The sequence below is a fragment of the Perognathus longimembris genome, chromosome 2, assembly GCF_023159225.1.
Source record: "Perognathus longimembris pacificus isolate PPM17 chromosome 2, ASM2315922v1, whole genome shotgun sequence".
NCBI classification, from domain to species: domain Eukaryota; kingdom Metazoa; phylum Chordata; class Mammalia; order Rodentia; family Heteromyidae; genus Perognathus; species Perognathus longimembris.
In genome coordinates this window covers 22,505,323-22,532,218 of record NC_063162.1, presented here as the reverse complement: position 1 = coordinate 22,532,218, position 26,896 = coordinate 22,505,323, and the positions used below count along the sequence as shown (strand labels likewise).

Sequence of the window (26,896 nt, the reverse complement as noted above, 5' to 3'; positions counted from 1 at the left end):
CTGGGCTAGGCCAGGGCTGCAGTGATAGGAGAGCCTGCAGGGATCCTGGCAGCACTGTTAATCTGGGTGGAGAAGATAAGAATGGGTTTTAGGATCCCTAAAGCCACTGGAGATGGCTTTGGAACATTCAGAGCGTCCCTTAGCCTGGCCAAAGTCTATGGTAGAAGAGAGACAAGCTTCCTCCCCTGGAAGCCACCTGGGCCAAGATAACAGTGAAGGAAGTCAGTGACAGTGCAGCTCCATGTCCAGTCATGAAGCAGGAAGACACACATGTCCCAGGAGCTGCTGCACAGAACAGGCTTCACTGGCCTCTAGTGGGCATCAGTACCGAGCACTGGGAGAGCCTGTGCAAGTCTAATTCTCACCACTCTCATTTTAGTTATAGAAAGGTGTTGAAGAGAGGCAGGGTAACCTTAGTAAAACATAATTAGATAAATATAGCAACAAATATTAACACATAGTGAATGTCACTCTGGTGCCAGAAATAGAGGACCAGTCAAAGCCATCTTTGGATGTGAGAGACTCCCCGTATCACACCAGAGCTAGATCCTAATCAGGGAAGGTTAAGATTGTAACACATCAAAGAGTCTGAGCCTCAACCAGAGTTCAAATGTATGCAATAAGCATATTGTAGGAACCTCAAGCCAAGAGCTCACTTAAGCTTTCTTCTAGAACAGAAGATCACTCCCAAACCCCCAAAAGAAAATAATGAAACGTATCTATAGAGGCATTCAGCAATCCAAAACATAAGGACCACCTACAAGGGAAAGAAGAAATCCACCACTGAAGAGTGCTTCATAAACATTGAATACCTTGTGGGCTGGGAATGTGGCTTAGTGGTAGAGTGTTTGCCTAGCATGCATGAAGCCCTGGTTTCATTTCCTCCGTGACTACATACACAGAAAAAGCCAGAAGTGGCACTGTGGCTCAAGTGGTAGAGTGCCAGCCTTGAGCAAAAAAAAGCTCAAGTACCATGGCCAGGGCCTGAGTTCAAGCCCCAGGACTGGCAAAAGAAAAAAAAAATACATACCTTGTATGAAAGCAAACTATTATGTGGGAGAGTAGCAGAAACCATACATATGACAATCATCACACCAAGAAGTAGAGGCCATAGAATAATCCAGATGTGAAGATAAACTAAGCATGTTCCGTATTCTAAAAAGAACAAAGTATAAGTTCTGTCTTGAGCACCCAGATCCCCAGAGCTCCTTCCCCTCCCACTGCTCAGCAAATTGCCAGATAATGGAGATCAAAAAGGACAAAGAATGAAGACCACACCTCTTGCTTGTTGACTAGGAACTATTAAAACAGCTGAGTCTCAGACACCCCTGAAAGCAGAGCCTGTTCCTGCTCGTTCAAACTCCCAGATTGCTGAGTTCCAGCAGAGTGTCTCGCCTTTCCTTTAGGAAAATGTCTGAAAATGGACAGTTGGGGGCCAGGACAGTGCCCCACCCCAGCCCTCTTTGTATGTGGGAAGCGTGTTGACTTCCTCACCTGACAGGGAGAAGTAGGTTTTATTCAAGAGATGGAGAGAAACTTCTCTTAATGCCTAGAGACATTAGCTTTGAAGGAATCCCTAGTTCAGGTCCAGTGGGTGTTGTCCAAGGCATGGAGAGGGAATGGCAATGCCTGTCTCTCAGAAACTGGCAAGTTTGAGCAGAGCTTGGGGAGGCCAGAGGCTGGGGAGCCAGAGTTTAAAGCTAAGCAGCAGGGTTGGCCCCCGGGTCCTAGACACCAGGGAGAGCAAATGGATTCAACCTCAGACAGAAGAGACCAACTCAGCAGCTTCAACTTGGGGCTCACAGGCAGCCAAATGACCTTTGAGCAGAGAGGTGTGGACCCTGGGAAATCTTCTCCTTCTACTCAAGGAGGCCTGAGGACCAGGGACCGCCTCTTTCCTGTAGTTAACAACCCCCTTCCAATGCAACTGCATTTCCCTCCATAAAACAAACACTTAGGCCTTGGCCAGCCCCTTGAGGAAGAGAGGGCAATAAAGGCCCAAGAAGTGTTTCTGAAGGACGGCTGGGACTCTCTTAGTCTTGTCTGTCGGCTCAAAGCCCCTGATTAGCTGGAGGAATTTAGGGCAGAGGCTAGTTGCTCTCCAACCTTGAAAGGAGAGGGTGAAAACAACTTTGGACGTGTGGCAAGTCAGAGGCCCAGTGAAGTCTGAGGATTTTTCTGCACCCACTGTTCTTAGACTCCTGGTAGGCTGAGAAGGTCCTCAGAAAAGAGGAAGGCCTCTTCTAGACATCCCTGAGACCTCCAGCCACCTCCCCAAGGACCTCCAGCCCTAGACCTCATTCTGATTTAATTATGGGGGCATTTCCATAGCAATGAGACATTGACAGATATGCAGGTGCCCTGTGTGCAGCTTAGGCAGTCATTGGACCGGGCTCCTTCCCCTCCTCCTCTATTCAGTCCACCTCCAGAGGGAAAGGATGTTGAAAAGTTGAGGCACAAATCTGCTCCAGGACTTGGAGAGGCAGACCAATTTAGAGTGGAATAAAAGCTGTACCATCTCAAGCCTAAATCCATGTCTGTACCTCCCAGCCATCCTAGCAGTGATGGGCTGACTCCTCCAGAGAGCTGTTTATACCATTATTTGGTACTTTCTAAGAAAAAAAAAATGTTGGCTAAGGAAAAGTCTAGTCTGATGACTTAGCCTTTTTTTTTTTTTAATAACTAGGGGACAGAGAGAGAGAGAGAAAGAGAGACAGACAGATAGAGACACAGAGAGAGAGTTGATCCTGGGGCTTGAACTCAGGGCCTGGGAGCTGTCTCTGAACTTTTTTGCTCAAGGCCAGCCCCCTATCACTTGAGCCACAGATGCACTTCCGGCTTTCTGCTGGTTAATTGGAGATAAGGGTCTCTTCGACTTTCCTGCCTGGGCTGGCTTCTAACCAATTCTCAGATCTCAGCCTCCTGAGTAGCCAGGACTACAGGTGTGAGCCACCAGTGCCCAGTTAAAACTAGAAATTCCTAATAGTGGTGTCTCAGAAATGACTCACTAGCTTAAAGCCACCTGGCCAAGATGGGAAACCATGCTTCCCCTCAGACAGCCACCCTATTCCCTTCTCCAGGGTGTGGTCATCCTTTGGCTCTCCTTCCCCATATTTAGCTGTCGTCGCCTCAGGACAGACTAGCCAGAGGTTTTTTAACCCTGAGCTCTGGGAGACAGTTCTGCCACTGTTGTCACTTTGGAGAGGGCTTTACATGCCTTCAGTCTGGAATCCTCCCCTCTCTTCCCCAGTGGTGGCAGCCTGACAGGCAGGGAGGGAGGAAATCCTGCAGTGGGCTCTGAGAACAGCCTAATGCTCCAGCAGCTTAAGTGACCGTTTTCCTTGGGATTAGGGTTTCACTTACACAGAGCGCCTGAAAAACGCTGTGCTTTCAGAAGGATTAGAGCTGACAATTCAATGCTCTCAGAGAACAAAATAAAGCCAGAGAGGAACTGGGAGACCTGGAGTATCAGGAGACTGTGCAAACAAGCTTAACCTCTGCCCACCCAGCACGAGGGTCTCATAGACACAGAGCCCATTTGTGAGCCCAACCTCCTGGATGCCAGCTCCTGCCTAGCTCTGCTCTTCATTTGCAACCTGCTCCTGGAGCCAGAGAAGGCAGTCTTGAGAAGTGAGAGCACTGGAGATTTCTCTTCCTCTCCACGAGCTTCCGTTTCCATCTCTGTAAATGAAGGAGTGGGCATATGGGATTCCCTTTAACCTCTTGAAAATGTGATTCTTCCCAGAGTGCCCCCCCCCCACCGCGCCGCCCTGCCGCCCGGGCTTATTCCAGGATCCTGGGGCAGTGTCTCCATCCGTGGGTCCAGATGAGTTAGAGGGAAAGTGCCCTGGGCCGGGAGACTGCACGGCCCTGTCAGAGCTGTGTGCTGTGGTGGGAAGGAGAGGAACAGCATGACTGGCTCTGTCCAGCTGTTTGGTAGTAGAGGACCAGACCTCACTGAGCCCACACACATCATTGCCTAGGACACCTCAGGGACTTGAGGTCCAGCTGTCACTGGGCAACAGATCAGCTAGGAGAGCAGCCACCCTGAGCTGTGGGCACAGCCCCCTCTGCTGGAACCTGGAGCAGGCAGGCCTAGGGCTGAACGCGGGGCCTCCACAGTACCTAATGGGGTCCTCACACAGACACATGTGCTCCAAAGAACAAACCTTCGGGGGTGGGGGGAGCTCGTAACCTGGGAAATGAGGAACAAAATGATATATATAGAAAACTCCCTCTCTTTTGGAAGTATCTTTGATGGATTCAAAGCTCATAAGCTTGGCGTATTATATGCAATATACTGTTGTAAAGGGTAAATATGAAGGTACATGTATTTAGACAGTAATTACAAATTTACTAACCATATTCTTATACATATTACAAATGGTTGTATTAAATGTAGCCACAGACTGCCAACCTTTAATGTCTTCATTTTTTTTTTTTTTTGCCACTTTATGAGAAGCAGACAAAACTTGAGGATAAGGTAGTAAAACAAGAGTTATGTTTTCTGGCCTTAGGGGCCTCACGGTGTCAAGTAGGTAGCAAACGTGCTCATTTTCAGAGAAAGATGCCAAAGAAACACATCTCTAAACTCTTTGGATATAACTTTTGCTGTGTAAATCTGTGTCTAATAAGTCTCATTGCCCAAGCTGTCACTCGCAGCAATTTCTGCTTCTTGAGCAGCTTCCTTTTTATTATTTCCTTGATCTTCTCGTGCTGGCGTTTCCCTACTTGAGATAAGCTTCCCTTATACACTACATTTTACTGTTTCCTACATGTTCTTATTTATTGATATTATTCAGGTAGTTACAAACAAATCAGCATTTTACACAAAAGAACAGGTTCTCCTACTTAAAAAAAAATAAGCACTGCTTATTACTCTTTTATTATACTCTCAAGTTATGAATATTTTGAGCTGATAAAGACCATACACTATCTACACCATCTACAGATGTGCATTTATAATATCTATAATCTTTTCTTCAGACACCCTACAGTGTATCTTTGGAGTCCTGTGGAATCAGCGAATCCCACTTTGAAATCTCCACTATAGACAATACAAGAAACAGGCAGTGACAAGACGCTCTGTTTTAGGAAAGATTAGCTTAGCATGATCCGCATTACTCTCTTGGACCAAACACCTGCCTCTTTTCTAGGTCTACAGTATTTGAGAATATCATTCCAGAATCAATTCCCAAATATAGTTCTTGTTCCATAATCCAGGCTCTGCCATCTACTAGCTGTAAAAACAGGGACATAATATTTAGTTCCTCCAAGTTTCAGTTTCTTATCTACAAAGTGGAGATTAAAGACAGGACAACTGGTAGAGTTGGTATGAGAATTAAATGAGAAAATACACATAAAATATTGAGGACAATGCCTAATAGACAGTTGGTGCTTAGTGAATGTTCGTGAGTCTGAGTACAAGGAAAAAACCCAACTCTGCCTTTAGATCTTTCAAGAGACTATTAAAGTAGCAAATTATCTGATGACCAAAATTTCCCAATATCTTAATAAAGTCTCTCACTTTGCTCTCTTGGTACATGTGAGAGAGGTTGCACTTAAATTCTCCAAAACAGTTGATTTGCTCTGGCCCATTTGCTAAGGAATGTCTGACAAAAGTGCACTGTCTGATTCAAATGTAGTGATTGCTGTAGAAATTGGCTTCAGAATCTTTAGGGACTTCTTCAGTTGAACTGAGAAGACATCCTCATCAAGTACAGTGCTTCTAACACTTCTGGGTACTTTAAGATTCTCAACAACTACTGTTTCCTGAAGAGGCTCTTTGTTTTTCAGAAAACTCTCAAAGGAGATTAATGCTCCACCCTGTGGAGTTTTACTACAGACCTTCCACGTCAGTTGATTATTCCTTGTGTCCTTTTTTTTTTTTTTAATCTTAATGGCTGTGTAATGGTATGAGATTTTCCTTGTTAGATGACTTTTTTGCCTTTTCTGTGACTCCTTTGGGGAGTCTGCCTCCATGTTGTCATTAAAGGCAGTGTGGCACAGACATGGCTCCCAACTTTGGCTCTATCGTTGTGGTCACAGGGGAGTTCTGATGCCTCTGTGTGTCTCCATGTTCTCATCTTTATAACGAGGATATTAGCGTGATAATCAACTGGAATGCTCTTTTATCTATAAAAGCTTTGTATACTTATAAACCAAGTGGCCCATATGAAATGTCTATCTTCTTGGAGTGGTCAATATGAGATTCTTACCTTCTTATAGGACAAGTTTACATCCACTTGTAATTCCTGTGCAATTTTCATGTTACTGGTATTGTCAGTGAGCAGAGCAAATTCTTTACTGCTTCCCGTCTGCTAGCAGATGGCACATATTTTATAACTGATATGTTCTACCATGTAGCTGTTTTCTTGTTTCTGTGCTTTGCCTTGTTTGTGTAAAGAACAGGGCTGGGATGTAGCTAAGTGGCAAAGAGCTTGCCTAGCAAGTGCAACGTCCTGGGTTCGATCCCCAGTACCACAAAAAAAAAAAAAGAAAGAAAAAGAAAACACAAAAAAATACAGTTAAAAAAAAACCCTTTGGGCTGGGATGTAGCTCAGTGGCAAAGCGCTTGCCTAGCAAGTGCAACGTCCTGGGTTCGATCCCCAGTACCAAAAAAGAAAACACACACACACACACACACACAAAATACAGTTAAAGAACATAGCTGTGCCATATTCCCAGTTTTAGAGTTGTCCATCTGTCTCTCCCTCTGTAGTACTGCAGCCCCCAGTGCTCTGTCAATTCTTCCTTGCACAAATTCCATTAGCCATTGATATTCCCTCACACAAAGGAGGTTTGCTCAAAGAATGCTGCTGGGCAAATGGTAGAATGGTCTTAGTAATTTGCAAACTTCCTGCAATGTGTATTTTCTATTATTGACAACAGTGTTCCAGAAGAATATATGGCTCTGGAAAGAGTTGGGCCCAATTTTTCCCTGCTCCTCAGGTATCACCTGTGTACTAATGAAACCACTGAGTGTGCATGGTATGCAGTGGCTTGCATCTAGTTGGCTCAGGGGTTTTCCGCAGGCTCTGATTGGTGGTAACACTGATGTTACTGAATGGAATACTACCATATGTCATCGGCTAGGATGCTCGGCTGCTTTGTCTCATCATGGACCTTTTGTACATTGTTTTTTAAATTGCTGCATGGTGCTTCCAAGATTTAGTTTTTTTAAAAATAGAATTTGGAATGTGCCTTCTAATCAACAGTTCAGTGGGTGGCTTTCAACCTGCTGGAAGTTGGCCATCCCATTTTGCAAGTGAGAAAGCCAGTGGGAATAAACTTTGCAATAGAAGTGCCTCCAGGTTAACCACACATTACTTTCTAGTCACCTGGCCTCACTTGCTCTCTCCTGAAGCTAGGTAGGGGGATTTTGTGACAAAACCTTAGATTATTAGGAATTCATATTTGACAGGTTGTAGAAACTATGCAGCTTTTCTTGGCTACTCTGTTGTTAGACACTAAGATTACTGGCCAAGCTGGATACCACTGCCTCATGCCTGTAATCCTAGCTACTCAAGAGGCTGAGATCTGAGGATCATGGTTCAAAGCCAGCCCAGGTGGGAAAGTCTGAGACTCTTATTTTTGTTGGTCAGGGGCTTGAACTCTGGGCCTGGGTGCTCTCCCTGAGCTCTTCAGCTCAAGGCTAGTGCTCTACCACTTGAGCCACAGCACCACTTCTGGGTTCTTGGTGGCTAATTAGAGGTAAGAGTTTCACGGACTTTCCTGCCTGGGCTGGCTTTGAACCTCGACCCTCAGATCTCAGCCTCCTGAGTAGCTAAGATTACAGGTGTGAGCCACAGGTGCTGGCTTCCAGGAGACTCTTATCTCCAATTAATAGATCGAAAACTGGATGTAGAGCTGTGGCTCAAGTGGTGGAGGGCTAAGATTGAGCAAAAGAAGGTCAGGGACAGTGCCCAGACCCAGAGTTCAAGCCCTAGGACTGGAAAAATAAGGGGAGGCCAGAAGAAATTGGATTTCCATGCCTTTCTAGTTTTAAATCCTCCACATCAATAGGTGCCAGTGGCCATACCCAAAATCCTGGTTACTCAGGAGGGTGCGATCAGGGGATCATGGTGTGAAGCTAGCTCCAAGCAGACAAAACAGAGAGACTATTATCTCCAATTAACTAGCAAAAATGTTGAGCTGGAGATATGGCTCAAGTGGTACAGCACCAGCCTTGAAGGGAAGTCAGGGAAGAATGTGAAGCCCTGAGTTCAAGCCCCAGTAAAAGAGAGACAGAGAGACAGAGAGAGAGAGGGAGGAGGAGGAGGAAGGGGAGGAGGAGGAGGAGGAGGAGGAGGAGGAGGAAGAGGAGGAGGAGGAGGAAGAGGAGGGAGGAAAGAGAGAGATGGAAGTTGGGCAAAATGAGGACAAAAGGGAGAATAAAATCCATAACAAAGCAAAAATCAATTATTCTATCACTGTAGACTACTGAAGTGATTTCTTACATGGTAGTTCTACCCTGTTCTTGAGTTTTAGGAAATATAAGCTGTTAGCTACATTTGATAAACATAAAGGAAAATCATTCTATTGAATGATAAAGCTGAGTCACAAAATATGTGTCTCACCATTCTTTCATCATACTATTGCTTAAGTTGTTTTAAAGGAAGGAAAAAAAACAAAACAAATTCAAACATTCATCTTTAAGCCAGGTGCCAGTGGCTCACCCCTGTAATCTTAGCTACTCAAGAGGCTGAGATCTGAGGATCGCTGTTCAAATCCAGTCCAGGTAGGAAAGTCCCTGAGGCTCTTATCTCCAATTAACCACCAGAAAACCAGAAGTAGCACTGTGGCTTAAATGGCAGAGAGCTAGCCTTGAGCTGAAGAGCTCAGGGAGAGCACCCATGACCAAGCCCCATGACCAAAAAAAATAAAAATAAAAAAAAATTCACATTTCATTCCAGCTTTACTTCCTTGTAGCAACTCAACATACATGAAGCAATTAGAAAGCAATTATAACCTATTAGGAATTGGCTGTAAGTGCAATGGAGGGGTAGGAAATTAATCAACAAGTATTTATTGGTTGTGTTCTCAACTATGCAGAAAAGCGGAAGTCAGGTTCTGCCCTTGGGTTACTTATGATCTGTCTGATGAAGCAAACTATGACATGAAACAACAGGGCTGATACATTTATCCCCTATAAAGACCTGGAGAACAGATCCTATAGCTGCTTAAGAAAGAAATTTCCCTGATGAGTAGAATGGTAGGGATTTTGAGGCTTGAGCTAGAACAAGGAAAGGTCATGGTGAATGCACAGTGGAAACAGTCAAACTGCCTGGTGCCGGTGGCTAACATCTGTAATCCCAGTTACTCTGGAGACTGAGATCTGAGGATCGTGGTTTAAAGTCACTCCGAGCAGGAAAGTCTGTGAGACTCTCATCTCCAATTAACCACCAGAAAACTGGAAGTGGCATTGTGGCTCAAAGTAGTAACTAGCCTTGAGCAAAAAGAGCTCAGTGACAGTGCCCAGGCCCTGAGATCAAGCCCCACAATTGACAGAAAGGAAAGAAAAGAATAGAATGCAGTCAAAGTAAACCAGGAGGAGTGAAAATCAGAGTTGAGAAAGTTGGGTGGAGAGAGAACCAGGAGGCTCTGAAAGTTAGTATTCAAACTATAGCTTCAATGATGTGTTTTTTGTTTTGTTTTGTTTTTAAACAGGGGAAATGTGTGATAAAGCAATGTTTCTTGAGGCTATCCAAGCAGTACATTTGGTATAGACAGGCCAATCAGGAGCAGATGCTTAGGATCTATGAACATAGTAGAGAAAATGGAAACATCTACCTCAGAGATAGCTAAGGAGAACTGACAATCCTTGGTGACTGACTTCATATAGTGGGGGAGGATGGATGAGTTAGTGACATGAAGGGGAAGGTGAATCTGCCTTCTTATTAGGTTTGAGGTGACAAAAGGATAGCTAAGAATAAAAGTGTTTGGCGGGCAACTCTAAATGCAAACATACTGAGCCATAGCTCTGTATGCTTACAGAAGAATAAGCTACTCAGAAGCGCCAAAGTGGAGGTGAGAAAGGTAGTAGAAGATGTGGTCATCTTCAAGGGGACAGTAGCCAAGAAAGATGCTTAGCTGGGCGTGATGTTCCAGGCCTATAATCTGAATACTCAGAAGAGTGCTCAGGAGGATCTTAAGTTAGAGGACAGCCTTAGTGAAACTTACCTCCAATTAATTAATTAATTAATTTGGAAGTGGAAAAAAGAACAAAAGATACTTTGGAATAGCAATGGAGAACATGATGACTAGGACCTAGCTGAAGAAAAGGAAGTAAATTGGACAAGTTGAACATAGACCCATGACTTCCTTCAGCCACATCTTGCCCTCCTAAGGTTCGGAGCAAAGTAGAGTGGCATTAGCTGGCAAGGAAGATAAAGGAACACTACAGAGAATACATGGTCCCCAAGAGAGAACAGAGTAGTCTCTAGTATGAGGGAGTGTGGGAGATGGGAGAGAGCAAATATCATTAAAAATTGGAGTATGCTAAATGCTGTTAGGTTTTTTAAAGGAGGTAGCCGGTAAAGGAGAACGCCACGTGGTATTCAGGCAGGAGAGAATGTTTATTACTGAACTGCTGGCCTGTGGCCAAGATGATCCATGGCCAGAGAGAAGGCAGAGAAGGGAGAGAAGGGGCGACCCCCACCCAGCCCTGCTTTATCTAGGGCAGGGGCAGGGGGTGTGGCCAGGTGGATTAGGAGGTGACCTCGGGGAAGGGGGAAGTAACTGCCTCCAGATCTGCAGGTTACCCAGGTAACTGGGTGGAGACTTAATGAGGTGGGGGCATCTACATGGAGCCTTCCAGGGATGGACCTTACAAATGCCACAGCAATGGAGGGGACAGGGAAGGAAGGAAAGCCATCAAATGCAACTGTATTTCAGAAGAGTCATCTGTGAATTGGGGAATCTCCCAGCTCTTCTACTAGCTAAGGAGCACACATCTTTAGCTAACAGAGGCCTCTGCCACTGGTAGGGGTACCAAATTTTGCTCAATGGAATTTAATCTGACACTGTTGGTTCAAAGTTCCTGATTTACCTCAGGAATGAGGTGAATCATTTCTATTGTGTAAGTGCACAATCACTAGCAGCAAACTATCCCACTGGCTGGTCTCTACCCTCCACATCTGCCAGACCCACAGGAGAGGACAGGGAATGCCAGTCATCCCTTGTAGGAGTAGGGGGTAGGGGGAGGGTGTTCTCCAAGCCTAAAGGAAAGATGGGGCGTTAGGAAGGGAGAGGTAAACAAGATGACAGGTCCATTTGGCCACTGGAAAGACCACAGCTGACTGTCTCTGAGAGGGAGGAGTAAAACCAGGTCATCTCCATCTGGGTTGAGAATGAAAAGAGAAACAAGCAAAGGCAGACACACAGATGCACAGAGATCCAAAGCTACACAGAATGGAGGTACACACACAAACTAGTGGTAGATGCGGACATTTAGGTAACAAGCTTGAATCTGTGCAAAGGCAGCCAGGGACCTGCTTATTCAGGCACATATCTGCTCAGAGTTCCTTCTGCCCCAAGAGTGTGCTCTCCCTGGTGCACACCAGTGTAAACAGAGGCAGAGCCTCTCTTCTAGGCCTCACCCCTTCCCCTTTGTGTTTTTCCAGGTCGTGACATGGCGAGCACCACCCTGCCTGGTTACCCCCCTCATGTACCCCCCACTGGCCAGGGAAGCTACCCCACCTCCACCCTGGCAGGAATGGTGCCTGGTAGGTGAATGCTGCAGCTAGGTGGGAGATACTAATTGTGGGAGAGCTATTGAGTGGTCTCTAGCCTGATGCCAGGGATGTGGGAGGACAAGGGTGGGGGGAGGGGTATACCCAACATCCCTCCCTACAAACTGTTGTTATTCTGTTCTCTCTTTCTCTGGGGGCCCTCATCCTCCCCCATGAGCAATCCAGGGAGTTTGCAGAAGTGCACATGACTTTATGTCATGGTTCCCTGCCCCCCAGCACCCACACACCAGAGCCCGTGCCCTAGGAACACTGAGCCTCAGCTCCACCCTCAGTGCTCCAGCCCACCCTAGTCAGCTGACACTGCCTAGAAGAGCCTGCCCTGGTTTCCATGGAAACTCGGAACCAAGAACCATTTCCAGGGTCATGTCAGTCACTCAGACAAAGCCACTCTGGGTCCACACCAAGGCACAGGGGGAAGACTAGGTGGAGAACCAACCCCCAATCCCTGGAGAGGAGAGAACTCATCCGTTAGAGAAACTGAGGCTAGCCTATGGCAAAACTAGAGAGACGATGTTCAGAGAGACACACCAAACCTTTCCAGATGACCCAGGTCCTCATTGCTCCCCAAATTTTGCCCCACCCCCAGTCTTGAGTAGCCTGTCTCTGGCTGCAGAGGCCATATTTAGGGGCCAGTGACTGCAGGTGATGGTTGGTTGTGATATCCCAGCCCTCCGCCTAGATTAGGATCCTGGGTTGGAACTTGAAGCCAGAGAGTTGACATTCCTGTTTGCAGAAACACCCAAACCTTTTGCCTTAAAGAAGGTAAAATTCATCCCAGCCTCCAGCCCGGAGAGCCTTGTGCCCTGTTCCAAAGTTTCCCTCTCATTGATAGCCGGCCAGGGAGAGGATAGAAGAGGTTGACTGGCCTCATCCACCTTAGGATCAACCCAAGGGCAGCCCTGGGTAAGCCACGCTTAAGGTGGGGATGAGAAAAACAGGGAGGTTGCAGAAAAGTGGTGTAGAAAGGGGCTGAAGGGAGAGAGAAGTGTTGGGAAAGGGATTACTGCTCAGATCTGGGGGAGAAGTTTAAGCACTTTGGGGGGGGGTGTCAAGGAGATTATTTGGGAGGAAGGTCCCAGTGGGCAAGCAAGTGGAAGCTGGAGGAGGTGTTGGAGAGGTGGGGGTGAGGGAAGAGTGGGGAGTCTGCAGGGAGGTGGGGATGCGGGGAGCCGCAGAGAGCTCATGGTGGCAAGGGGGGAGTCGTTAAACAGAATCTAGTGCTGATGAGGAAATTACACTTGTTTCATTAGCGATGGGGAAGGAGATAGCTCAGTTCCTCTTGGTCACAGTTGAGCTCAGAAGCTCATTATCCTGCTGCACGCATGCTTTCCCTCCTCGTCAATAAACAGGCTTTCCAGTGGCTGCATCCCCCACCCCCACCCCAGCTCCCTCTCCAAGAGGGGCCCCTTCTCCTCTACTTAACCCGCGGTTAGGGATCACTGTAAACAGTCTAGGGTCATCACACAGGAGAAAGGGCGAGGGGGAAACCTGGAGGCCTGGCCTTTCTCCCCAGAGAGAGGGAGGCAGCTTCCGACGGCTCCCAGCCCACGGGCCCTTCGCTCGCGGCTGCTGGACCAGCGGGCAGTCCACCGGCCTTCTGCGGTTGTTTCCCCGGGCCGGCCCGGAGGCCTGCGAGTGAAACCTCCGGAGGGAAAGATGGGAGGGGGTATGTCCCAGCAGAGCTCTCCGCCCCTTGCGTTTGGCACCGCTCTAAGATGCCATTCTTAGGACTTTCTGGGACAAAGTGTCCCAAGGGTTTCTCTTCGCCACCCTCCCCCGCTCCCACCCTGTGGGGCTGTGCCTCCCAGAATCACAGTGTTCACTATAAAAGCCCTTTGCCCCAGGTTACTGGGGTGGGCACACCCAGCCCTCGAACTAGCCCTTCCTAAGAGGCCTGGGGCGCCTCCGCAGGGGAGCCCCGGCTCGCCCCAGTCCCCAGATCGCAATCTTCCCCTCCCCCGTCACAATCTGCCAGGTGCCGGGGTACTTTGTCGCCTTCCCGCGGCTCTCCCCCACGTGGACCAGGTGGATTGCCCCGCCTCCGGCCTGTCCGCACCCGCCATTGCCCGGCCTTGCGCCTGGGACTGGGGGTGAAGGGGGCGCAGAGGCCGCCAACCCGCGGCTTGATGAGCCCGCTTTGGAGTGCGGCGGTCTGATCCCCACTTCCCCACCCTCCTGCAGGGAGCGAATTCTCTGGCAACCCGTACAGCCACCCCCAGTACACCGCCTACAACGAGGCTTGGAGATTCAGCAACCCCGCCTTACTAAGTGAGTACCCCCACCGGGCTGGGCCGCCGGCGGCTCAGCGCGTCCGCCCGGCGGTGCGGCTGCGGGACCCGGGCGCCGCCCTGGGCCACCTGACCTCGGGTGTCCGGTTGGGCCAAGGGAAACGGGTTCGTTAGAGCAGCGCAGAGGCCCGGGAATCCCTGGAGAACCCCGGTGCCTCGGGCCTCGTCCCCTCCTCCCTTCCTTCCCTCCGGGGGTCACTGGAAGGTTCGAAACCTCTAGAGAGTTTGCAGCCCGGCGTCACCGATTGGGTCCTTTCCTCCCACCCCGCGCTTAAGCGCAGCTCTCCTCCCCTCCAGGCCAACTGCCCGGGCGGCCCAGCCACGGCCTCCCAGCCCGGATCCCTCTGGACCCCAGCCCGGGGAGGTCTTTTCTTTGCTTTTCTTTCCTTTTTTTGTTCTCCTGTTTGTCCTCTCACCCAGCCCATTCTTCTCCTGTGTTAACTTCCAGGTTCCCCTTATTATTATAGTGCCGCCCCCCGGGGCTCCGCCCCTGCCGCTGCTGCCGCTGCCTATGACCGCCACTAGTTACCGCGGGGACCACATCAAGCTTCAGGCCGACAGCTTCGGCCTCCACATCGTCCCTGTCTGACCGCCCACCCCGGAGGGAGGGAGGACCAACGCGACGCGATGCCTCTCGGCCACCGTCCCAGCCCCACCCCATCCCAAGAACCAGCCCCCCCGCCCCCGCAGCCCTTCTCGCCACCCAGTCGAAGGCCGGACCGGACGGGTAGAGCCGCGGGAGGGGTCCTCGGGCCCGGGCGCACCGCCCCCCAGCCCCGCCCGCCGACCCTCCGCGCCCGCCTGGGACCGCGCGGCGTCGTCGCCCGGTGTGTCCCCGCCAAAACTCTCCTGGGCCTCGCCGAAGCCGCCCGGCAGCGGGCCCGCCACTCCCCACGGGACGCCGGCCCGGCCGCCACCTTGAGGACGAGATCCATTTCTGTGACACACAATCAATGCCGACTGCAGCGCGGCCCAGCGCCCCAAGCAGCACCCCGGGGCGCTCCGGCTCCAGGAGGCTTTCGTGGGGGGGGGGCGGGGCGGGGAGCGCGCTGGGCAAAGGAAATGAGGGGCCAAACGACTTTCTGCAGAAGGAAGAAGAGCCACCTGTCAGGGTGCGGGAGGGGATTCCGGGCCACCTTTTGGATGTGCCTCGCCCCAGAGGCGGGATGTGGGAGGGGGGGCGCTGAAAGTCGGGCTCTACAGAAGGCGTCTGGGGTGTCAAGTCTCTCGCGAGTTGGGGGGGACCCAAGGCATGGAGGCTCCGGCGGTGGGCATCCAAGAGCCTTGCTCTTGGCTCTTCTCCTCCACCTGGACCGCCTGGCCTCCCACCACAACGTCTTTCAGCTGCTGGCTTCTCACTCCCCCCCCGCTACGGGTCATCTCCGCAGCTGGCGACGCCCCGCGTCCCTGCTTCCTAAGTCCTTGCCCCGTGGGCCGCTCCCCACCCCCCCCACACCCCCAGCCCGCTGCAGGACCCGGTCCCCTAGGCCGCAGGTACTGGTCTCCGGGGCTGTTACTTGGCACCCCCCCCCCCGACCTGGCAGCTGTAGGAGCCCATGCTGAGCCGCGGACGACTGGATGGAAAGTGGAGGACTGCGCGCTCCACCCCCACCCCCACCCCACCCCCCTCGGGCAGGAAATGAACAAGAACCGCAAAAAAAAAAAAAAAGCCTACACTTATTTAATAGGATGGTCATTGCAAAAAGGATCAAAAGGAAGAAAAAAAAACCAACAGGCTGCTGCTTTTTAGAAAGACGGTGTGTGTCGTGTGAAGGCGAACCCCAGTGTACATAGCCTCTCCCCCACCCTCCGCGCACCCCGCCCCGTCGAGTCCCGGCCCCCCCGCCGGCCCTGCCTGTAGATCCTCCCCGCCGCGTGTGCTGTGAGAGTCGCCGCTCGCGGGGGAGGGGGCCGCCCGCCGAAGCACAGCACAAGCCTGGAGGAGGGGGACAACGTTTTTTTTTTTTTAATGTTACGAAACTATTACGAAAGAAAAAAATCTCTATGCAAAATGACGAACATGGTCCCGTGGACTCCTCTCGCCTCTGTTTTGTTGGCTGTTTCTCTGTAATTCGTGTTTTCGCTCTCTCCTCCTGGCATCTCCCTCCCCCCCCCGCCCCCTTCACCTCCGTCCTCCCCGCTGCTCTCGCCCTCTGTCTCCGTCTCCCCGCGTCTTGACCTCTGATTGTTTCCCTGTCTCTGCTCCGCTTCTCAACTCTCTCTCCCCCAGCTCTGCCCGGGCTGCTCTGCCCTGGCCGGCAAGATCACAGGTGGCAGCCCCAGCCTCTGGGCAGGCCCTTCTCTGCTGCGCCCCGCGCGCCCTCGTGCGCCCTGGCCGGGCCACCCTGCCCCTCCCCGTAGTTGCTCTCTCGGTAGCGGCGATGCTCCCTGCATGTCTCCTCACCCGTGGATCGTGACGACTCGAAATAACAGAAACAAAGTCAATAAAAGTGAAAATAAATAAATAAATAAAAAATCCTTGAACAAACCCACCAAGGCTTGGAGTCCTCGCCCAGAGCCTTTTTTTTTTTTTTAATTGGAAAAGGAAAGTGAGAAAAGAGAATAGCTTAAGGGAAGTGTCGGCGCCCAGTCAGGTTCCAAGTGGCCTCCCCAGGGGGGGCGACAAGGTCCCTAGACCGTGGCTCAGTCTGTTCCAGTCCTGGGCAGGCTGGCTGGGCAGGAAGGAGCCTGGGACCCAGGGCCAGTCCGAATCTTAGAAAGGTTCCCCGACCATTCTGGTTTCTTGGTCACTTTCAGCTTCGGTTCATTTTGATTCCTTTTTTTTTCTTTTTCTTTTCTTTTGTGCACATGATAAATTTAAAATAATAAATAAATGATAATAATAATAAAATTTTGTATGTCACTCCCCATGGCTCCAGGTTTGTCTCTCCCTGACGCTGGGATGGGCCTGTCTCTGGTTGGTCCTCAGTTAATTCTGTCAATAGTCCTCCCAACTCCTCCCTCACTTTGGCTCCCTCTAAGCCCTTGGCTGAAACTTTCCTGTGCAGCAGCTGAGTATAGGTGATGGCTGGGATAATCTTGTCATTTAACATCCACTCTCTGTTACTCACCATCTCCCCAAGAGTTTTCTCTGTGAAACTTTAGAGTTAGCTTGGGCTTCTGCATCTGTACCAGGCCAGTCATGCCATCCTGCCCACTCAGCCTGGCACCCAGATCTAGTGTGCAGGCTCTTAGAATGCAACAGCATAGGCACTCTACAGGTGGGTAGGTTTGGGGATCCTGTGTCCTTCCTGGACTCCTCAAGTGGGCAAAGGCACAATGTTATTCCAGAGTCTGCACCAGAGACCAAGGAGGCCTCAAACACTTGCTCCTTGCTCAGCATTTACCTCTAGACCTAAAGAATGGCAGCCCCACAGGAATGTCAAGAACCCACTCTTGGGATTTCATGTGCCCCTCCCCCCCTCCAAGAGTCCCAGGCCCTGGGGAGCAGCCACTGGACTGCTGATCCTGTATTGCAGCCTAGGTGTGTCCCACAGTGATCACACACAGGTGTCTATTTTGGCTGGGCAGCTGTATCAATGACTTCCCGCATTTGAATGAATTTCTGTCAGTCTGTGTGCCCCTGTGTCTCTGGATAGGTCTCTGAGATGGCTTAGAGAACTGTTGGTCTTTTTAAACATCCATGTTATTCTTGGATCCAGGTAACAAGTGAATGATCTTTGTGTCTGTCCTTGTGTCTGTTCCTGCTGGGAAAGGATGCCTGCATTGTCCTGCCACATCCAAGATACTTGGAAGTGGCCCCTGTCCATCCTTTCAACATCGCCTGAGCTCAAACTCTCCTCCACTCTTGACAACACACAGGTACCAGCTTCCTCCCACTGTCCACCCTAGGAGACTTTCTTTTTCCATCCCAGGAAACTTCCCCAGTTCAAGGGGTTGCTGCAAGCAGGACCTAGGTTCAGACTAAGGAGTGACTGTCCCCCTTGACTGAGGCAGTGAGTTCCAGACACTTCCTTCCCACCAAGATGCCAGAGACCTTTCCTTTCCTCAGGCTAACTTACTAGACTCATCCCATATCATGCCACCACTAAGGAATATGCAGAATCCCCCAACAAATCAGCAAACACCTAACCTCTTCTCCTTCCCTCCTCACCCATGATTCCCTCAAATGTTCCATCTCAGCAAATATCATTCCCATTTAGCCCTGGTTTGGCTACTAGTCTACAAGAATGATCTTCAGACCTCTTTGGTCATATAGTTTATCTGCAAAAAAAATTCTGATTACATACCCCTGATCTAACTATGTCTTTTTATTTACACTTTCCACAAATGTACTACTGGACCAACATGAACCTTACAAAACATAAAATAGAAAAAAAATAACAAAATTGGAGTAAGTAGAAATGGGGTTCGAATATTTTCTTCTCACACCCAAAGGGATTATCTTGTGCCCTCTGGAAGATGCCCACTCCATTTTTTGAGAGAGAACTCCTGTTACTTGATGTCCAATAAGGGAGTTCCTGAAAGTTACCAAGCCAAGACATTGGGTTGGCTGAACCTACTGAATAGCAGAGATGTGGCTCCTAGTACTTGGCTTGGTCTCCAGGCACCCAGACAAAGATCTCTGCTTACCCTACCATCAACTGGGAGCCAGAGACACTCTTGTCGGCTTCTCAAGCTTCTTATCTTCTAGTCTCCTTTCTACCAAAAGGGTTGCTGAGGGTTCCACTGTTTATATCAGAAGCCTTTGTTCTGTGTTTTTTCAGAGGCGCTGTCTGCTTGGAGTCAACTCAAAGTCCCCAGAAATGCTCTAGAATCTTGGCCAGTTGTCCACTCAACTGAAGCCCTCTCATTCACCAGATCACCAATAGGGCCTATTCTGTAACTTCAATTTGTTTTCCCCAGAATTTGTTTTGCTAGTCTTCTTACCACCTCACCCTGACAGAGTTGCCAACTGAGGTACATAGCTATGATAGTTGGAAAAAAAAGTGTCGTCAGTTGAAGGAATAACAGGAACAAAGGCATGAAGTCATACAATATCCCTGATAAAATATGGCTAAAGTATCAGACCCATAGGGAAGGAGAAGGGAATGATGGGTTTGCAAATAAAGCTTACAAGAAGTTAGCTGGGACACTGTGGTGGGAATATCAAAATGGTGCCTGCCACAAACATAGCTCCTTCAAGGAAGCTATCCACAATCTCCTCCTGCCCATGTAGACAGCATGATGATTCTTTTACTAATACCTAATTAGACTGGTACAGAAATCCACACTGACCCAACCCATTCCCCTCTCTCAGGAAGCAGAGGTAAGAAGTACAGAAATAATGAGACAATTCCCCAGGATTTGCCAAGTGTTTACCTTTAAAACTGGTCTAGAATATGGCCACTTTCAACTACCTGCACTGTGTCATCTTTACCAAGCCACTATAACTTTTAAAAAAGTGTCCCTTGATCTTTCTGCTTTCATCTTTACCTCCTTCCTGCAACCAATGATCCTCCAAAATGTCCTACAAGTCATTTCCCTACTTGTTCAGAACCCTAAGGCGATTCTCCATCTCCCTCAGTCAAGGCCAAATTATGACACTGACCTACCATACTCTACATGCTGTGGCTCTTCACCCACATCCTCACTCCATGATAGTCTTAACTCATCTCTCATTACCACCCTGGACTCTGTATTCTCCAAGTCTGTTGGCCTTTGTACTCTGCTTCAGTCACACCAAGGAAGTACCTTCTCAGGACATTTACATTTAATGTATTTTTTGCTTAGCTACCTTTTCCCCAGGTGTTCCTATGACTGGCACTTTTAGTACCACAAGTTCTGTACTACAATGTCACATATTAGAGAGGTATTCCTGATTTAATAGTATAAATTAGGATATTGGACCATATAGCTCAGTGGTAAAGCATTTGCCTAACATGTACAGGGCCCTGGGTTCCATCCCCATCACCACTCAAATACAAAATAGCACAGAATCACACACACACACACACACACACACACACACACACACACAGAGAGAGAGAGAGAGAGAGAGAGAGAGAGAGAGAGAGAGAGAGAGAGCGCTATTCCCTTCCTCTGTATCCAAGCCACCTACCAGTACCCAGTGGATTTGCTTATCTTCTACCTTCTGTTACTGTAGTGTGAAAGCCATGAGGACAGATTTTTGTCTGTTTTGTGACTGCTGTATCCGTTGTCTCCCCCATGCTTAGGACAGTGTTTGGCACACATTAGCTATTCAACAAACTACTATAAACAAATAAATGAATGGGGTGATAAGAGGATAAAGAAATGAAGAATAAAGAGGTAGGCTTATGGAGGGGAAAGACACAGAGCAGAGATGAGAGAATGAAGTCCTCAATCACAGAAAAAGAAAGATGATCTACTAAGGAAGTAGCTGAGTTACTATGAGGAGGTTCTAGAAGGAAGATTCTGTTTCTTATTTTTCTTCAGCCTAGTGGTTTGAGATAAATACTAAACTCTTCAATGACTCCCATCATTACCTGGGCAACTCTGTCCCTTATATCCAAAGCACCAGTCAGAGTTCCCAGAGGGAGTTTCAGGAATGCACCACTCCTTCCACTGGAAAATTGCCCCTCCCACATTCTGCGTAATTTTTGTGGAACTAACAGAATACTCCATCTGATCCTGGCTACACATCTGGCCAGTGAAAATGCCATGTCCTTAGCTACAGCACATAAGCCTTAAGTTAGTAACAATAGAAGTTCTCTCACAAGGACTGTTCTCGAGTACTGGAAGAGTAAGGATCTCTTCTTTTGGACTGTGCCCTACAATAATGACAGCTGAGGACCCCCTTAGGTCCCTTAGAGAACTTTAACTATGTCAGTATGTGATGAGTGCCTGCTCATGAATGAGACACATTTAGACTCAAGCGGAGACAAATATCACTGAGAGGAGACATAGAATGAGAGAGTGAGACAACACTGGTGGTGTCATGCTAGCCTCTGGAGTCAACCCAAAACAAGACCTACTTTTGACATTTCCAGAGTCAGAAGACAATATCCTGTTCATTTGTTGTTGTTTTTTTAAGCAAATGTGCTGGATTTCTGTCATTAAATTCTCATTGAAGCAGTTTTGGGAGTACGAGCTTTGCAATTTTTTTTTTATAGGCAATGAGAACTATGGAAAGTTTTTTTTGTTTTTTTTTTTGTTTTTTTTTTTTGGCCAGTCCTGGGGCTTGGACTCAGGGCCTGAGCACGGTCCCTGGCTTCTTTTTGCTCAAGGCTAGCACTCTGCCACTTGAGCCACAGCACCACTTCTGGCCGTTTTTCTGTATATGTGGTGCTGGGGAATCGAACCCAGGGCCTCATGTATATGAGGCAAGCACTCTTGCCACTAGGCCATATCCCCAGCCCCTATGGAAAGTTTTTGAGCAAGAGAGAATGCTTTGATAAGTCTGCACTTTTGGAAGAACACTTGGTTCATGATATGAGGCATGAAATTCAAGGAGAGACAGTGGATGCAGGGAGGATTGTAAGTCACGACTACCATTGTCCAACAGGAGTGATGGGGACCTAGAAGAATGATTACATTGGCTTTGGAAAGAAATAGGTATAGATACATTAAAAACGTATACTTTTAGCTGGATGCTGGTAGCTCACACCAGTAATCTTAGCTACTCAGGAGGCTGAGATCTGAGGATCACAGTTTGAAGCCAGTCTGGGCTAGAAACTCCATTAGATTCTTATCTATAATTAACCACCAGAAAACCAGAAGTGGAGCTATGGCTCAAAGTGGTAGAGCACTAGGCTTGAGCAAAAGAGCTCAGGGACAGCGCTCAGGCCCTGAGGCCCTGAATTCAAGCCCCACAACAGACACACACAAAAAAAATCTATCAATCTCTATATAGACAGAGAGATTTTAAAGAAATATAGCTAAAGGTCATATCATTGTTGAAGAAAAGATTTTCTTCACATGGTCAGAAAAATAAACTATTATCAAATAAAAACAGTTGTCTCTGAACAGGAAGTAGTGTGAGCAGGGACAAAGGAAGGTATTTTTATGTTGGTACTTTTTAAAATCTAATTTCAATTTTATTAAAAAATAAAATGTCGGGGCTGGGGATATGGCCTAGTGGCAAGAGAGCTTGCCTCCTATACATGAGGCCCTGGGTTCAATTCCCCAGCACCACATATACAGAAAACGGCCAGAAGTGGCGCTGTGGCTCAAGTGGCAGAGTGCTAGCCTTGAGCAAAAGGAAGCCAGGGACAGTGCTCAGGCCCTGAGTTCAAGGCCCAGGACTGGCCAAAAACAAACAAACAAACAAACAAACAAATAAATAAAATGTGAGGGCTGAGGATATGGCCTAGTGGCAAGAGTGCTTGCCTTGTATACATGAGGCCCTGGGTTCGATTCCCCAGCACCACATATACTGAAAATGGCCAGAAGTGGCCCTGTGGCAGAGTGCTAGCCTTGAGCAAGAATAAGCCAGGGACAGTGCTCAGGCCCTGAGTCCAAGCCCCAGGACTGGCCAAAAAATAAAATAAAATAAAAATAAATAAAATGTGAGGCTGAGAATATGGCCTAGTGGTAGAGTGCTTGCCTCCATATATGAAGCCCTGGGTTCCATTCCTCAGCACCACATAAACAGAAAAAGCCAGAAGTGGTACTGTGACTCAAGTGGTAAAGTGCTAGCCTTGAGCAAAAAGAAGCCAGGGACAGTGCTCAGGCCCTGAGTCCAAGCCCCATGACAGGCAAAATAAATAAATAAAATAAAACAAAACATAACTTTAAAAAAGTAAAGAGAAGCCAGGTACCAGGGGCTCACACCTGTAACCCTAGCTACTCAGGAGGCTGAGATCAGAGGATCATGGTTCAAAGCCAGCCTGAGCAGGAAAGTCCATGAGGCTCTTTAATAAGCCACTCAAAAACTAGAAGTGACACTGTGGCTTAAAATGGTAGAGTGCTAGCTTTGAGCAAAAGAACTCAGAGATAGCACCCAGGCCCTGAGTTTAAGCCCCACAACCAACAACAACAACAACAAAAGTAAAGAGACAACCAAGTCCTTGACACATAGAAGTATAATTGTTTTGGGAGGGAACCAAATTTGGCCTTTTTGGTGCTACAACTGAAAGAAAAGTCACTGTATTTTTTTTTATACAGGAATAGCTGGAGGCCTCCAAGCTATGCTTTCTGAGGGAAGGGGGAAGACTGCTAGAAATGGAAGTGGCTAAAGCCTAAGTAGCTTAACAATTCTTTTGAAAGTTTGAAAGGCAGAGGACACTCCTCTGTATAAATAAACTAATTTTTTTAATTCTAAAAAAAAAAAGAAAGAAAAGAGAAAGGAGAGGGGCGGAAAAGAGGAGTATACAGGAAGCTATGAATTCAGGAGAGTTTTTTTTTTTTTTAAGGCTAAGGCCTATGTGGATAAGCCAATGGCAGAGCCAGAGTGTGAGCTGCTAAGAGGTAGATGTGAGGAGCTTGTTGAAAGAGGCCTAAAAAGCCAGACTCTGGTGGCTCATGCCTGTAGTCCTCTAAGGAGTTGCTAAGGAGAATGAGATTTGAGGATCATGGTTTGAAACCACCTGGGCAGGAAGTTCTGTAAGACTTGTCTCCAATTAACCACCAGAAAACCAGGAGTGGTGCTGTGGCTCAAATTGGTAGAGCACTAACCTTGAGCAAAAGAGCTTAGGACAGTGTCCAGGCCCAGAGTTCAAGCCCCATGACTGACCTAAAAAGAAAAGAGACCTAAAAGTGGACGAGAGTAGGCAGGAACCAGATAGTTCTGCCTGGAAAAGGTCACAAGGGGAGGAAGGCTGGGGGATTTGCATAGAGAGACTGGAGATACAGCTGTTATCCCCTGAGAGGGAGGGAGCAAGCTGGATCTAGGCTTGAGGAGGACTGAGAATTTTGGAGACATTCTCCCAGGGATTTGAAAGGAAGTCTTTGGAAGGAGCATGCTGCACACCAGGCTAGTGGCCTGTCCATGATCCCTCAAAATTACATTCCTGTCCCTCTTTCACCTCATCCACAGCCTGAACCTCAGCAGCTCCTCAGGCCCAGTTTCACAATCTGACCATCCTAACTCTCCATTGTCCAGTCCCCAGGCATGGCCTTAGCTGCCTTGTGTGGAAGATAAATTCCACAAAGAAATTCCAGGTCCTACATGCAATCTTGAGGCAGAACAAAAACTATGTGTAGACAGGCAACTCAAAGCTAGGGTGGAAAGGATCCAGACTATGTCTCACAGGGTCAATTGGTGATGATCACAAACTCCTCTCTGTATGGGTGTGCCTCCGTTTCTTCATATACAAAAGCAGATGGCCTTTAGGACTTCTTCCCAGTTGGACAATTTGGAGTTCCACAGTTGTACACTACAGGTGCCTCAGGCAATCTCTTTGGCCAAGAGAAGTTCAGGAAAGTTCTGGGGGACTGAGGGGACGTATGAAAATTGGAACAGGTAAGGTGTTCCTTTTTAAGCTAGAGAAGGAGGATTCATGGATATATTTATTTATTTATTGCCATTCTCCATGCGGAACTTAGTACTGTCTTTTCCTATCTCTTTTCCCAGTGTTTGCCTAAAGGTCTCTGGAACATAAGCTTTGGGGCAGATGAATGGAGGTGTGAGGGGACCTTGGCAGGTACAGGGTAGGGTATGAAGCAAGGGGAACAAAGGAAGCAGCTATTTGGGACCAACTACATTTCCACCCTCTCCTTACATCTCTGCCTGTCCAAACCATTCCAATACTCTAATTAGCCAGCCCCTCAGGACCCTGTTAGCCAGGCCGGCTGAGCGCCCAACTCCCTGGGGACTGGCCCCTTTACCCCCCAGACTAATCAGTCCTTCTCTCCTTGAGTGCATGAGTGTGTTCACCACACACACACACACACACACACACACACACACACACACACACACACACTTATTCTCTCTTAAAACCTGCAGGGCTCCATTCCAGCCTTCAGAAGATGGTACAGAGTTTCCCCCAATGAAGATAGCCCTATTTAAAGGGCTGAAGAGAAACTAGACAAAGTTTTGGGGGGCCTCTAATTTGGAATTTTCCCTCAAACTTGTAGGACTAGCTTATGTAGCATGAGATGGAGCCATGGTTGGGTACTCTATGGAACTCCTAGCTCCTGGGGCTTGTGTCTCTCAGGCCCCCATGTATGGTCAATATTCATCCTACCACAAACCCTCTTCTCCCCTTACCTCACCCCCTCCACAGTCTATCTCCCCACCCCCTACCCCCAACACCCGCACTGTCAGCCCAAACACATGATAAATTGCCCTGTCAACAGAATTCATTCAGGGACCAATTAATTCCACAGAAATGAACCAGGAGCCATCAGTTGCTGAAAAACTGAGAGTGCAGGGAGCAGAGGGAGGGGATGCAGGCGGGGTGTGGGCGGCAGAGGAGGGGACGAGGAGGCTGGGGAAGTTAGTCTGACAGAAATTGGTCATTTAATGCTTAAGTGCACGCTAGACAGCCCTGTCATCGCCCGCGGCCCCCGTGCGGGATTAATTATCAGAGGAGGAGAGGGCAGTCCAGCCTAGCCCAGCCGTCTGTCACCAATGAAGGCTGGAGTCACCCAGGCCTTGGGCCACCCTGGGTCCACTTTCAATTCTACAGAACTTGAACTTCCCCACCTTCCGGCCTCCGCACCTTCAGGTCCCAGTTCATGGTCCAACCACATTTAGTTATAGCCTTGATATCAGCAAGCCCAACTAGGAAGACTTTCTCTACCCCTTGACTGGGTTGGTCCCCATAACTCCTTGTACTCCCCTATCATTATCCTCAACCATCCTAGGTGACTGTGTGGAACCCAAGGCACTATTGTCCTATCCATCAATCCTAATCTCAAGGAATGATGCCATCATCCATTCAACTTCTCAAGCCAGAATTCCAGCAGTCATCCCGATTCCTCCTCTGGCTCATTCCTCCCATCCAATCAGAATCCAAGTCCTGAGTTCAACATCAGGGAAATCTATCAAATCTTTTTTTTTTTTTTGCCAGTCCTGGGTCTTGGACTCAGGGCCTGAGCACTGTCCCTGGCTTCTTTTTTTTTTTTTTTTTTTGCCAGTCCTGGGCCTTGGACTCAGGGCCTGAGCACTGTCCCTGGCTTCTTCCCGCTCAAGGCTAGCACTCCGCCACTTGAGCCACAGCGCCGCTTCTGGCCGTTTTCTGTATATGTGGTGCTGGGGAATCGAACCTAGGGCCTCGTGTATCCGAGGCAGGCACTCTTGCCACTAGGCTATATCCCCAGCCCCCTGGCTTCTTTTTGCTCAAGGCTAGCACTCTGCCACTTGAGCCACAGTGCCATTTCTGGTTGTTTTCTATATATGTGGTGCTGGGGAATTGAACCCAGGGCTTCATGTATACAAGGCAAACAATCTTGCCACTAGGCCATATTCCCAGCTCCATCTATCAAATCTTGTAAAGGACTTTTTTCTAACTTAAGGCTGGGCCATCTTGTGCTCTGCATACTCCCCTGACTAGGCTTTTGCTTGTAGCTATTAGCTTTGGGGAAACATCCTGTTATGCACTCTCCCACACATCCCCACATTCTTCAGTGGACCACCTTGGCCCTGTAAGGGATCAGGTCAAAACTCCTAACTTAAAAGTTACAACACGCTAGTCTCATCTTTAATGTGCTCCCTGACTTCCCTTCCAGCTCCCAACTTCCCACCTGACCTTTCTACATTTTTCTCTCAGCATAGCAGTCTCCTCTCATCCTGTAACACCCACCACTCACTTAATGTCTAGTCATTTCTTTTTATCTTTATTAAAGGTTATTCCCTCCAGGGAGCCTTCCTTGATACCCTAGATATTATTTATTTATTTATTTATTTATTTATTTATTTATTTATTTATTTTGCCGCTAGTCCTGGGCCTTGAACTGAAGGCCTGAGCACTGTCCCTGGCTTCTATT

At 48.4% G+C, this 26,896-nt stretch overlaps 1 protein-coding gene and 1 long non-coding RNA gene across 11 annotated transcripts in view; one reads left to right on the top strand and one right to left on the bottom strand.

Moving 5' to 3' along the window:
• Positions 1–15,166, top strand: part of Pax2 (paired box 2) — a 92,313-nt gene extending 77,147 nt beyond the window's left edge. For 8 of the 10 annotated variants that reach the window (XM_048338448.1, XM_048338446.1, XM_048338445.1 and 5 more), the window contains 3 exons: positions 11,625–11,726; positions 13,935–14,021; positions 14,509–15,166. In XM_048338448.1, the coding sequence (XP_048194405.1) occupies positions 11,625–11,726; positions 13,935–14,021; positions 14,509–14,630 (311 nt within the window). In that variant the 3' untranslated portion in view covers positions 14,631–15,166. Of the gene's footprint in view, positions 1–11,624; positions 11,727–13,934; positions 14,022–14,489 lie in introns of all 10 variants that reach the window. The other 2 variants (XM_048338450.1, XM_048338449.1) reach the window with 1 other exon arrangement.
• Positions 1,446–26,639, bottom strand: LOC125346152. The gene is made up of 4 exons (XR_007209873.1): positions 26,628–26,639; positions 17,838–17,841; positions 15,665–16,560; positions 1,446–1,461 (listed from the first exon to the last, which is right to left on the bottom strand). It is a non-coding gene; the product is annotated as an uncharacterized LOC125346152 (long non-coding RNA).
• Between the last annotated feature and the right edge of the window lie 257 nt (positions 26,640–26,896).